This window comes from Ranitomeya variabilis, chromosome 3 (assembly GCF_051348905.1).
Source record: "Ranitomeya variabilis isolate aRanVar5 chromosome 3, aRanVar5.hap1, whole genome shotgun sequence".
In the NCBI taxonomy this organism is placed as follows: Eukaryota; Metazoa; Chordata; class Amphibia; order Anura; family Dendrobatidae; genus Ranitomeya; species Ranitomeya variabilis.
The window spans coordinates 200,352,721-200,365,937 of NC_135234.1; the positions used below are offsets into that span (position 1 = coordinate 200,352,721).

At 37.8% G+C, this 13,217-nt stretch overlaps 1 protein-coding gene across 4 annotated transcripts in view; it reads right to left on the minus strand.

The window, feature by feature from the left end:
• Window positions 1-13,217, minus strand: part of LOC143815609 (uncharacterized) — a 48,227-nt gene that overhangs the window by 8,844 nt on the left and 26,166 nt on the right. For all 4 annotated transcript variants that reach the window (XM_077294988.1, XM_077294989.1, XM_077294991.1 and 1 more), the window contains one exon: window positions 10,794-11,347. In XM_077294988.1, the coding sequence (XP_077151103.1) occupies window positions 10,794-11,328 (535 nt within the window). In that variant the 5' untranslated portion in view covers window positions 11,329-11,347. The remainder of the gene's footprint in view (window positions 1-10,793; window positions 11,348-13,217) is intronic.

Genomic DNA, 13,217 nt, shown 5'->3' on the forward strand with positions numbered 1-13,217 from the left:
CCCACTAGTTAACCCCTTCAGTAAACACCGTAAGAAAAAAAAAAAAAAAACGAGGCAAAAAACAACGCTTTATTACCATACTGCCGAACAAAAAGTGGAATAACACGCGATCAAAAAGACTGATATAAATAACCATGGTACCGCTGAAAACGTCATCTTGTCCCGCAAAAAAAGAGCCGCCATACAGCATCATCAGCAAAAAAATAAAAAAGTTATAGTCCTGAGAATAAAGCGATACCAAAATAATTATTTTTTTCTATAAAATAGTTTTTATTGTATAAAAGCGCCAAAACATAAAAAAATGATATAAATGAGATATCGCTGTAATCGTACTGACCCGACGAATAAAACTTCTTTATCAATTTTACCAAACGCGGAACGGTATAAACGCCTCCCCCAAAATAAATTCATGAATAGCTGGTTTTTGATCACTCTGCCTCACAAAAATCGGAATAAAAAGCGATCAAAAAATGTCACGTGTCCGAAAATGTTACCAATAAAAACGTCAACGCGTCCCGCAAAAAAACAAGATCTCACATAACTCTGTGGACTCAAATATGGAAAAATTACAGCTCTCAAAATGTGGTAACGCAAAAAATATTTTTTGCAATGAAAAGCGTCTTTCAGTGTGTGACAGCTGCCAATCATAAAAATCTGCTAAATAACCCACTATAAAAGTAAATCAAACCCCCCTTCATCACCCCCTTAGTTAGGGAAAAATAAAAAATTAAAAAATGTATTTATTTCCATTTTCCCATTAGGGTTAGGGTTAGGGCTAGAGTTAGGACTAGAGTTAGGGTTAGGGCAAGGGTTAGGGCTAGGGTTAGGGTTAGGGCTAGGGTTGGGGCTAGGGTTAGGGCTAGAGTTAGGACTAGAGTTAGGGCTAGGGTTAGGGTTAGGGCAAGGGTTAGGACTAGGGTTAGGGCTAGGGTTAGGGATGTGTTTGGATTAGGGTTTCAGTTATAATTGGGGGGTTTCCACTGTTTAGGCACATCAGGGGCTCTCCAAACGGGACATGGCATCCGATCTGAATTCCAGCCAATTCTGCGTTGAAAAAGGAAAACAGTGCTCCTTCCCTTCAGAGCTCTCCCGTGTGCCCAAACAGGGGTTTACCCCAACATATGGGGTATCAGCGTACTCAGGACAAATTGGACATCATCTTTTGGGGTCCAATTTCTCCTGCTACCCTTGGGAAAATACAAAACTGGGGGCCAAAAAATAAGTTTTGTGGGAAAAAAAAGATTTTTTATTTTCACGGCTCTGCGTTGTAAACTGTAGTGAAACACTTGGGGGTTCAAAGTTCTCACAACACATCTAGATAAGTTCCTTGGGGGGTCTAGTTTCCGATATGGGGTCACTTGTGGGGGGTTTGTACTGTTTGGGTACATCAGGGGCTCTGCAAATGCAACATGACGCCTGCAGACCAATCCATTTAAGTCTGCATTCCAAATGGCGCTCCTTCCCTTCCGAGCTCTGTCATGCGCCCAAACAGTGGTTCCCCCCCACATATGGGGTATCAGCGTACTCAGGACAAATTGATCAACAACTTTTGGGGTCCAATTTATCCTGATACCTTTGTGAAAATACAAAACTGGGGGCTAAAAAATCATTTTTGTGAAAAAAAAAAAGAATTTTTATTTTCACGGCTCTGCGTTATAAACTGTAGTGAAACACTTGGGGGTTCAAAGTTCTCACAACACATCTAGATAAGTTCCTTGGGGGGTCTAGTTTCCAATATGGGGTCACTTGTGGGGGGTTTGTACTGTTTGGGTACATCAGGGGCTCTGCAAATGCAACGTGACGCCTGCAGACCAATCCATTTAAGTCTGCATTCCAAATGACGCTCCTTCCCTTCCGAGCTCTGTCATGCACCCAAACAGTGGTTCCCCCCCACATATGGGGTATCAACGTACTCAGGACAAATTGGACAACAACTTTTGGAGCCCAATTTATCCTGGTACCCTTGTGAAAATACAAAACTGGGGGCTAAAAAATCATTTTTGTGAAAAAAAAAGGAATTTTTATTTTCACGGCTCTGCGTTATAAACTGTAGTGAAACACTTGGGGGTTCAAAGTTCTCACAACACATCTAGATAAGTTCCTTGGGGGGTCTAGTTTCCAATATGGGGTCAATTGTGGGGGGTTTGTACTGTTTGGGTACATCAGGGGCTCTGCAAATGCAACGTGACGCCTGCAGACCAATCCATTTAAGTCTGCATTCCAAATGGCGCTCCTTCCCTTCCGAGCTCTGTCATGCGCCCAAACAGTGGTTCCCCCCACATATGGGGTATCAGCGTACTCAGGACAAATTGAACAACAAAGTTTGGGGTCCAATTTATCCTGATACCCTTGTGAAAATACAAAACTGGGGGCTAAAAATCATTTTTGTGAAAAAAAAAAAGGAATTTTTATTTTCACGGCTCTGCGTTATAAACTGTAGTGAAACACTTGGGGGTTCAAAGCTATCAAAACACATCTAGATAAGTTCCTTAGGGGGTCTACTTTCCAAAATGGTGTCACTTGTGGGGGTTTTTAATGTTTAGGCACATCAGGGGCTCTCCAAACGCAACATGGCATCCCATCTTAATTCCAGTCAATTTTGCATTGAAAAGTAAAATAGCGCTCCTTCCCTTCCGAGCTCTGCTATGCGCCCAAACAGTGGTTTACCCCCACATATGGGGTATCGTCGTACTCAGGACAAATTGCTCAACAACTTTTGTGGTCTAATTTCTTCTCTTACCCTTGGGGAAATAAAAAAATGGGGGCGAAAAGATCATTTTTGTGAAAAAATATGATTTTTATTTTTACGGCTCTGCATTATAAACTTCTGTGAAGCACTTGTTGGGTCAAAGTGCTCAACACACATCTAGATAAGTTCCTTAAGGGGTCTACTTTCCAAAATGGTGTCACTTGTGGGGGTTTTTAATGTTTAGGCACATCAGGGGCTCTCCAAACGCAACATGGCATCCCATCTTAATTCCAGTCAATTTTGCATTGAAAAGTAAAATAGCGCTCCTTCCCTTCCGAGCTCTGCTATGTGCCCAAACAGTGGTTTATCCCCACATATGGGGTATCGTCGTACTCAGGACAAATTGCACAACAACTTTTGTGGTCTAATTTCTTCTCTTACCCTTGGGGAAATAAAAAAATGGGGGCGAAAAGATCATTTTTGTGAAAAAATATGATTTTTATTTTTACGGCTCTGCATTATAAACTTCTGTGAAGCACTTGTTGGGTCAAAGTGCTCAACACACATCTAGATAAGATCCTTAGGGGGTCTACTTTCCAAAATGGTGTCACTTGTGGGGGGTTTCAATGTTTACGCACATCAGGGGCTCTCCAAATGCAACATGGCGTCCCATCTCAATTCCAGTCAATTTTGCATTGAAAAGTCAAATGGCGCTCCTTTCCTTCCGAGCTCTGCCCTGCGCCCAAACAATGGTTTACACCCACATATGGGGTATCAGCGTACTCAGGACGAATTGTACAACAAATTTTGGGGTCTATTTTCTCCTGTTACCCTTGGTAAAATAAAACAAATTGGAGCTGAAACAAATTTTGAGTGAAAAAAAGTTAAATGTTTAATTTTATTTAAACATTCCAAAAATTCCTGTGAAACACCTGAAGGGTTAATAAACTTCTTGAAAGTGGTTTTGAGTACCTTGAGGGGTGCAGTTTTTAGAATGGTGTCACACTTGGGTATTTTCTATCATATAGACCCCTCAAAATGACTTCAAATGAGATGTGGTCCCTAAAAAAAAATGGTGTTGTAAAAATGAGAAATTGCTGGTCAACTTTTAACACTTATAACTCCGTCACCCAAAAAAATTTTGGTTCCAAAATTGTGCTGATGTAAAGTAGACATGTGGGAAATGTTACTTATTAAGTATTTTGCATGACATATGTCTGTGATTTAAGGGCATAAAAATTCAAAGTTGGAAAATTGCGAAATTTTCAAAATTTTCGCCAAATATTCGTTTTTTTCACAAATAAACGCAAGTTATATCGAAGAAATTTTACCACTATCATGAAGTACAATATGTCACGAGAAAACAATGTCAGAATCGCCAAGATCCGTTGAAGCGTTCCAGAGTTATAACCTCATAAAGGGACAGTGGTCAGAATTGTAAAAATTGGCCCGGTCATTAACGTGCAAACCACCCTTGGGGGTGAAGGGGTTAAAATATCAGTTTTCTCTTATCCAAACTACAATTAAAACTATCAATGATTTCATTTTAAATAAAGGATAGTCATCTAAATTGCTAAGCAACACCATCCATAAAGACTTTACATGAAGGGAACAGGAGGAGAAATGCACAATGCTCTACTTGTATAGAGCAGCGATGCTGCGTTTCCTATTGACTGGAAATTTTTGCGTATGTAATTTTCAGCAAATAAATTATGCACTGTATCAATATATTTAGCTCAATTTATAATTTATAGCCACTTTCAATTTTTATAGCCCTTTTCAAAAAAATTTAGGAATGTGACGAAACTGTTTTAGACACTGCCCATGCAATGTAGTTCACTTTCTTTGTGCAATTTCCATACAGTTTCTGGTGCATTTTTCTTAGTAAATATTCCTAACTTTTAATTCTGTAAGAGGTCCTGTGGTAGAGCAGCTCACGCAGAGGTAGGAACAGAAACATAGTCTCTTTTTAGTCCTTCACATGTTTATTATATATATGAGGCATAAACCACAGTGAGGTAAAAATAAATACGGGCCTTAGGGCAAAACAGGAACACAAAGCAAAATTATATAACAGTCCATACATCTGTGGGAAGTCCGCCCGCTCAGGAGAAATCAGCATCCAAAGGTTCAGCTTTCCTTCACAGGACACAATGGAGCTCCACTCTCCCCAGGCCTACAGTACACTGAATGCCTCTGGAGGCCAACTATTTAAGCAGCAGACCTCAGGGTGGTTGTCCACAAAACTCAGCCCCTCAACAAATTGGCTAGTTAACCCATTGCAACACAATGTGCTGGAAGAAAAACTGAGTTTTAAATCACTGCAGCCAAAAGCCTCAACGAAACTTTTGAAAAATGTGGAAAAATTGGACTACTATAATGGGGATTCAAATAAAATATGATCTTAACCCCTTAAGGACCAAGCTACCTACATCACTTTTTAAATCTGACCAGTGTCACTTTATGATGTAATAACTCTAGAATACTTTAGCAGATGCTACTGATTCTGAGATTTTTTCATAACATATTGTTCTGTATGGTAGTGGTAACATTTCATAACATTTCTTCGATATGACTTGTGTTTATTTGTGAAAATATCGGAAATTTGGGGAAAATTTCACAATTTTAAATCTTTTAGTTCTTATGCCTTCAAACCAGAGAGTTATGTCACACAACATAGTTAATAAATAACATTTACCACATGTATATTTTACATCAGCACAAATTTTGAAACATCATTTTATTTTGTTAGCAAGTTACAAGAGTTTAAAAGTTGACCAGCAATTTCTCATTTTACCAACAAAATGTGCAAAACTATTTTTTTAGAGACCACATCACATTTAAAGTAACTTTCAGGGGTCTATATGACAGAAAATACTCAAGCATGACACAATTCTTAAAACTGCAACCCTCCAAGTCCCTTAAACCAAATTCATGAACTGTATTAACCCTTCAGGTGCTTCATAGGAATTCATGGAATATGGAAGGAAATTGAACATTTTACATTTTTTCACAAAAAATTTGCTTTAGCCCCAAATTTTTTAATTTTCACAAGGGTATCAGGAGAAAATGGACCCCCAAATTAGTTGAACAATTTCTCCTGAGTACGCCAATACCCAATATGTGGGTGAAAACTACTGTTTGGGTGCATGGCAGGGCTTGGAAAGGAAGAAGCGTCATTTAACTTTTTGAATGTAAAATTTGCTGGAATCAATAGACACCATGTTCTGTCCGGAGAGCCCCCTGATGTTCCTAAACAATGGAAACCCCCACAAATTACCCCATTTTGAAAACTAGACCACACAAGGAATGTATCTAGATGTGTGGTGAGCACCTTGAACTCCCAGGTGCTTCACAGACATTTATAACATGGAGCAGTGAAAATAAAAACAACATTTTTTCCCCACAAAAAGTGTCTTTTAGCCCCAAATAACTTATTTTCACAAGGATAACATGAGAAAATGGACCCTTAAATTTGATGTGAAATTTTTCCTCTGTGCGCAATACTCCATATGTGGTCTAAAACTACTTTTGAGGCACAGTGCAAAGGTCAAAAGGGAACAAGTGCCATATTGGAGTTCAGATTTTGCTGGAATGGTTTGAGGGTGCCATATCACTTTGGCAGAGCCCCTGAGGTACAAGAACAGCAGAAACCCCCATAAGTGATGTAATTTTACAAACTACACATCTCAATGAATTCATCTAGGGGTGCAGTGAGCATGATGAGACCACATGTGCCTCACAGAAATTTATACAATTGAGCGGTGAAAAGAGAATAATTACATTTTTACTGCTAAAATGTTATTTTAGACCCAAATTTTTCTTTATTATAAGGGCTAATAGGAATAAATGGACCTCTCAGTTTGTTTCTCCTGATGTGCCAATGCCGTGCATGCAACTGGGAACTACATTTGAGGCACAGTGCAAAGCTCAGAAGTGAAGGAGTCATATTACAGTGCAGATTTTACTGTTATGGTTTGGGGGTGTCATGACCCACTTTAAGAGCCTCTGAGGTGCCAGAACAGCAGAACCCCCCATAAATGACCCAAATTTACAAACTACACCTATCGATGAATTAATCTAAAGGTGCAGTAATCAAATTGACACCATGTTGTGTCACAGCATTTTATACCATTGGGGCATGAAAAAAACATAATATTTTAACACAAAAAAAATTGTTTTAGACCCATAGTTTACATTTTCACAAGTAGAAATGGGTAAAAAAATTTCACACAGTTTCTGCTGAACATGGAAATGCCCCATTTGTGGCTGTACAGTACTTCTTAGCCGCAATAGTTTGCAATAGTATGCAGAGCCCTTAAGTGTTGGAAAAGCAGAATCCCACCTCACCTCAAGTGACCCATTTTGGAAATTATACCCTTGTCAAACATGTGGGCTTTAAATGTGGTTTAAACACAGTGTAGGGCTCAGAACTAAGAGGGGCATTTGCATTTGGCAGCTCAGAATTTGTTGGATTTCTTTTGGTGGACGAGGAGCCATAGAGCCTTTGTATTACCAGTAACATAGAAGTCCACTATATTTCCATTGACAGATGATAATGTCTGTAAAGCGGTGCGGAATATGTTAGCGCTATATTAAAAATATAAAAATAATAAATAAATAAATAAATAAATGACAGACCTGAGTGGGGACTTGCTTTTTTGTGTATTTGAATTGAAGCTGTTGTTAAGAACATGTTGCATAGTATTTTGGATCACATTTATCCTATGTGCTAAGCACTTTCATCATGGTTTTCGTCTAAATTTCCATGTGACATGATTCAGATGAAACCCTCCAAGGATTCCAGTCACTGTAATGAGGCAGCAGAGTTACTCTGGACTCCGGTCTCACCTCTGTTCAGTGGTGTCCTTCTTTTTTTTAGAAGTGCACAAAACTGTTGCCGACAGCACAGCCTAAAAAGACGGACTCCGCTGGATCAAAGACCAGACTGCATCCACAGTGCCTTCATCTGCCTCACTATATGGAATTTTTGCTGGAGGGTTCCATCTAAATCACGTATTTCAGAGATTTACACAGAAACCCCGATGTAAGTACTCAGCATAGAGTGCAGGATAAATGTGAGCTGAACCTTACTGCAATCTTTGCAAAGCAGAATAAACAAATCAACAGCTGTTTTTTTTTTTTAATGCCTTTTCACATGTGGCAAACTTGATAAGGCAACTTTATTCTTCGGGTCAGTATGATTCCAGCGATACCTCATTTATGTAATGTTTTATGTTTTGGCTTTTTTTACACAATAAAAATGTTAATAGAAAAAATAATTATTTTTGCATTGCTATATTCTGAGAGCTATAACTTTTAGATTTTTCCGCTGATGGAGCTGTATGGCAGCTTGTTTTCTTGTGAGACAAGATGAAGTTTTCAGTTATACTATTTATATCTACATTCGTCTTTTTGATTGCATTTTCTTTTATTTTTTACCTGTGGTATGATGAAAAAGCATAGTTTGCCATGTTTTAACTGTGCGCACTGAAGGGGTTAATTAACGTTAGACTTTTATAAATCGGGTCATTCTGGACACGGTAATACCAAATATTTGTACTTTTTTATTTGTTTTTTTTTGCTTAAAAAAGGGTATTTATTAGAGATGACCGAATATACTTATTACTCGAGATTTCCTGAGCACGCTCGGGTGACCTCCGAGTATTTTTTAGTGCTCCGAGATTTAGTTTTCATCTCCGCAGCTGAATGATTTACATCTCTTAGCCAGCTTGATTAATTGTGGGGATTCCCTAGCAACCAGGCAACCCCCACATGTACTTATGCTGGCTAACAGATGTAAATCATTAAATCATTCAGCTGCGGAGATGAAAACTAAATCTCCAAGTACTAAAAATACTCAGAGGACACCCGAGCGTGCTCGGGAAGTCTCGAGTAACGAGTATATTCGCTCATCACTAGTATTTATTAGTTTAACCCCTTTCTCGTTTTCGTTTTTTGATCCCCTTCTTCCCAGAGACATAACTTTTTTATTTTTCCATCAATATGGCCTTGTGAGGACTTGTTTTTTGCAGGAGGAGTTGTACTTTTGAACGACACCATTGGTTTAACCATGTCATGTACTAGAAAACAGAAAAAAAATTCCAAGTGCAGTGAAATTCCAGAAAAAGTGTAATCCCACACTTGTTTTTTGTTTGTCTTTCTTTTTTTTTTACTAGGTTCACTAAATGCTAAAACTGACCTGCAATTATGATTCTCCAGGTCATTATGAGTTCATAGACACCAAACATGTCTAGGGTCTTTTTTTATATAAGTGGTGAAAAAAAAAATCCAAACTTTGTTAAAAAAAAATAATGCGCCATTTTCCAAAACCTGTAGCGTCTCCATTTTTTGTGATCTCGGGTTAGGTGAGGGCTTTTTTTGCACGCCAAGATGACATTTTTAATTATATCATTTTGGGGCAGATATGATCTTCTGATCGCCCATAATTTTGGGGTTTTGACTCTCTTGCTACGCCGTTTAGCAATCAGGTTAATCCTTTTTTTATTGATAGATCAGGCGATTCTAAATGCGGCGATACCAAATATGTGTAGGTTTGATTTTATTTTTCTTGTTTTATTTTGAATGGGGCGAAAGGTGGGTGATTTGAACTTTTACATTTAAATTTTTTTTTTATATATATATATTTAAAACATTTTTTTGTACTTTTGCCATGCTTCAATAGTCTCCATAGGAGACTAGAAGCTGGCACAACTCGATCGGCTCTGCTACATAGAGGCGATTGTCAGATCACCTCTATATAGTAGAATTGCTGACTTGCTATGAGCGCCAACCACTGGGTGGTGCTCACAGCAATCCGGCATTGACAACCATAGAGGTCTCCAGGAGACCTCGGGTTATCATGCTGACAAAACAGTGACCCGCGATCACGTGACCCAGGTCACCAGTGTGCGTATTTCTGACGCGATTGCCGGAAGCTCCATTTAAATGCCGCTGTCAGAGTTTGACAGCGGCATTTAACTAGTTAATAAGCGCAGTCGGATCAGTTAGAACAGCTGAAATGTCTCCAGAAAGATGTGGACTCCAGCGGCGAGGGAGGGATACTGATATTGGCGTGCTATTACGCCTAATGTCGGTAAAGGGTTAATTTTTTTATTATTATTATTCATTATTTTGTAGTTGTTTTAGATTTATACAAATTTGTTTAACTTTTTTTATTGCTTTTTTACTTAGTCTCTCAGTATTTTTTGACTTTCATTGCAGGTATAATGCATTGAAATCCATTAGCACTGCAATGCATTCTACCTGTACAGAAAGCTTCTTAGACCATGCTTTAAGGCAGGATCAGAAAATATTTGTACAAGTCTAATTTTGAACTATTACAACAAAGAAGTGTGCAAAAAATTATTTATTTATTTATATACCTGGACACTATGTTAAGTGGACAGTTGTGTTTACATTTCTGGAATGTGGAGACGTTTTTTTTTTTTGTTTTTTTTTTAAAAAGACAAGCAGTACTTGTCACACACACACTTGAGTGTGAAGAATAAAAACAGCCCTCCTTGTTTGCAATATGTGAAGAATAAAATTGATGTTAAGGTCCTGTTACAGAAGGATATCTCTGCTCAATCAATTCACAGTCACATTGACTGAAGGTACAGCACCTCCCTATATCATCTGAATCTTTGTATTATTATTATTCACAGATTGAGGCTACTACTCCCATTTTCAATGTGCTTTAGAGAAGCAGGAGTATACCTCTATAAGACTTTTTAAAAATCATTTTCTATCCTTATTTGCATTGAGCATTGCACTTTGATCTCCTGCCAATAGGCTATAAAACCTTAAAATGATCTCGGCTTGACCAGCCTGCATTTATTATAACCCTTGTGATAGTCCCCTCTGATAGGCTGTGCTAGACCATGTGATGTGATAGCTACAAGGCATAATAGGGAATCCCGCACAGTTGTGTCTGCCTTTGTGAATCAAATCACAAATTGTTTGAACCTTCATTGACCTGCGATGTTCATCAAATAAGAATCAAAATCGATTCACAGTTGATCGATGTGATCATCTCTAATGATGAGTAATTATTTTAGCTTCCATTTTACAGAGACCAGTATGAAAAGATTTGCCAGCCTACCTGATACTAAAGTTGTGTTTGTCTCCGCTGGTAGTGTTGTTACATTTAGCTGAAGAGTGGATGATTCTTGGGTTGGAAGATCACTTTTTGTGTTATTGCTGTTACTAACTGTGCTGCTCACTTGTCCAGTCTTTGACGTAGCAACAGATGAATTCAAAGTTGTGGAAGCATTGACTGTGCTGCTGATGTATCCAGTTTTTGGTAAATGTAAAGTTGTGGAGTCAGTAGGGGATCCAGTCTCAGGACTGTTCCTCACAGGTGCAGAGGTAGTTACATGTGATGGCTTAGATGAGTGCTCAGTTGTGGAGCTGTCATTAAATGTTGAATTAGAACTTGAGTTCAAGAGAGGATAAACTGTAGCTTCTAATGTAAAAGCTGGTGTTTCGGGAGGCAAAATATCTGTGCTAATTGAAGTCACAGTATGTGAATGGCCCTCGGTTGGAGTTACTTCAGTTGTGGCTTTTACATTCCAAGATGCAGAAGTGCAAATAATGAGAAAAAGTGCAGATGTTCTTGAATACATTGTAACCACCATCTGTCTGGTCTTTTAAAGACTAGAAAGAAATACAAAGAAATGAATTAATGCCTATTTTGTGCATTTTTAATCTAAAAGCAGGAAGACCAAATATTGTTAATTGATATCGATCTGATAATAATCTTACAAATCTCAATTGTAAGAATATCTACTACTTAGATGCTAGTATATATACAGTAACCGTTACTTTTTAATATTTGTACACATTGACACAGCAGAGCTCGGTTTTCACAACTCATCGTGACGAACCTCCAAGGGGGACGGACTCTGCACGTCATTGGACATTAAGGGGTTAAACCAGAGACCAGCACTTTCTAATTTTGTCAAGCAAATTTACAAAACCATTTTTAAGGACCACATCACATTTGAAGAGACTTTGAGGGGCCTGTGTGACAGAAAGTATGACAAATTTACACTATTTTAAAAACTACCCCCTTCAAAAGACTCAAAACCACATTGAAGAAGTTTATTAACCCTTCACAGGAATTAAAGCAATGTGGAAGGAAAAAAAAAGAAAATTAAAATTTTGATCACAAAATTGTTCTTTTTTGCCCCAAATTTTTCATTTTCACAAAAATAACAGGAGAATTGGTTGTGCAATTTCTCCTAAGTACACCAATACCCCATATGTAAAACTACTGTAAGGCACATGGCAGGGCTTGGAAGGGAAGACGCATCCTTTGATTTTTGGAGTACAAATTTAGCCAGAATAGATAGCAGATGCCATGGAGCATTTGCAGAGCCCCTGATGTGGGTAAACAGTGGATAATTAAAAATAGTTTGATTCTGGTAGGTCAAACACAAAACTAAAGCATACAAAAACATACAAATATCAATTTTATTAGATTATTTAAAACCAACAAATATCAAAAAAGACTGATATAGAAAAAAATTATTATTTAAACACTGGTTATCACCCTAAGTGGCCCTTATCCTCTTGATCTGCCTAACAGCGGAGGTTGGCACCCTAATATGATGACAAGAAGTGGTGCCACCACTCCTCGGTGGCTGTCCCTCAATCACCCTAAAAATCCCTATATTTTGTTTAGCGGGATCTAGGGAGAACAACACTCACACCTCATACAATGTGTAGCCTAATAGCTGAATAGAGAAGTATGAAAAAATAAGAGGATATAAAGAGAAAATAGCAAACTGTGTTTTATTGCAAATAATTAACCAATAACTACTGTGCCTTCGACCAAAGTCACTGCACCTCAGTATAGGAGGTAATGAAAGATAGAAAAGGTATCTTATAGCTTAGGCTGACTAGCTGGTTAAATAATTATGTGGAACAGTGTCATAAAAATATTTTTATGGTAATATATTTTTTTTACACTTTAATTGATGGAATATAATATGATAGCCTTCATGATATTATGATATTCTTCAATGGGTGACAAAAATGTTTTCTTTTTTGTACTTTTTGTACTCAATAGGTAGGTTTATAATGAGAAAAAAACAAACATAATACCAACTTTTAAGGCTAAATTGGAATTATAGGGCAATATAACAATAGCAGCCTATCTTGTCCACATATATAACCTCCAAGACAAAAATGTACTTATTTTTAGTTATGCCAGTACACACACAACTACACTTTGCCTTGACTAGATGTCAGGTTTGATGTACCTACAGTGCAGTGACCTGCATAATTTGTGGGCTAGATAACATAATGGTCCTATAGATAAAGAACATATTAAAGTGCCTGTGCTCTGTGCTTAAACATATATAATGATAACCATATATTCTGATAACCAAAGAAAGGAACACTGATAATCAACATATCCCCCCTATAATACCTTTTAGACACAATATATCACTGGCTAGGTACATCATGCATAAGGTATATGCATCACAAATAAATAAATGCAAGCTGGATTTGCACTGAG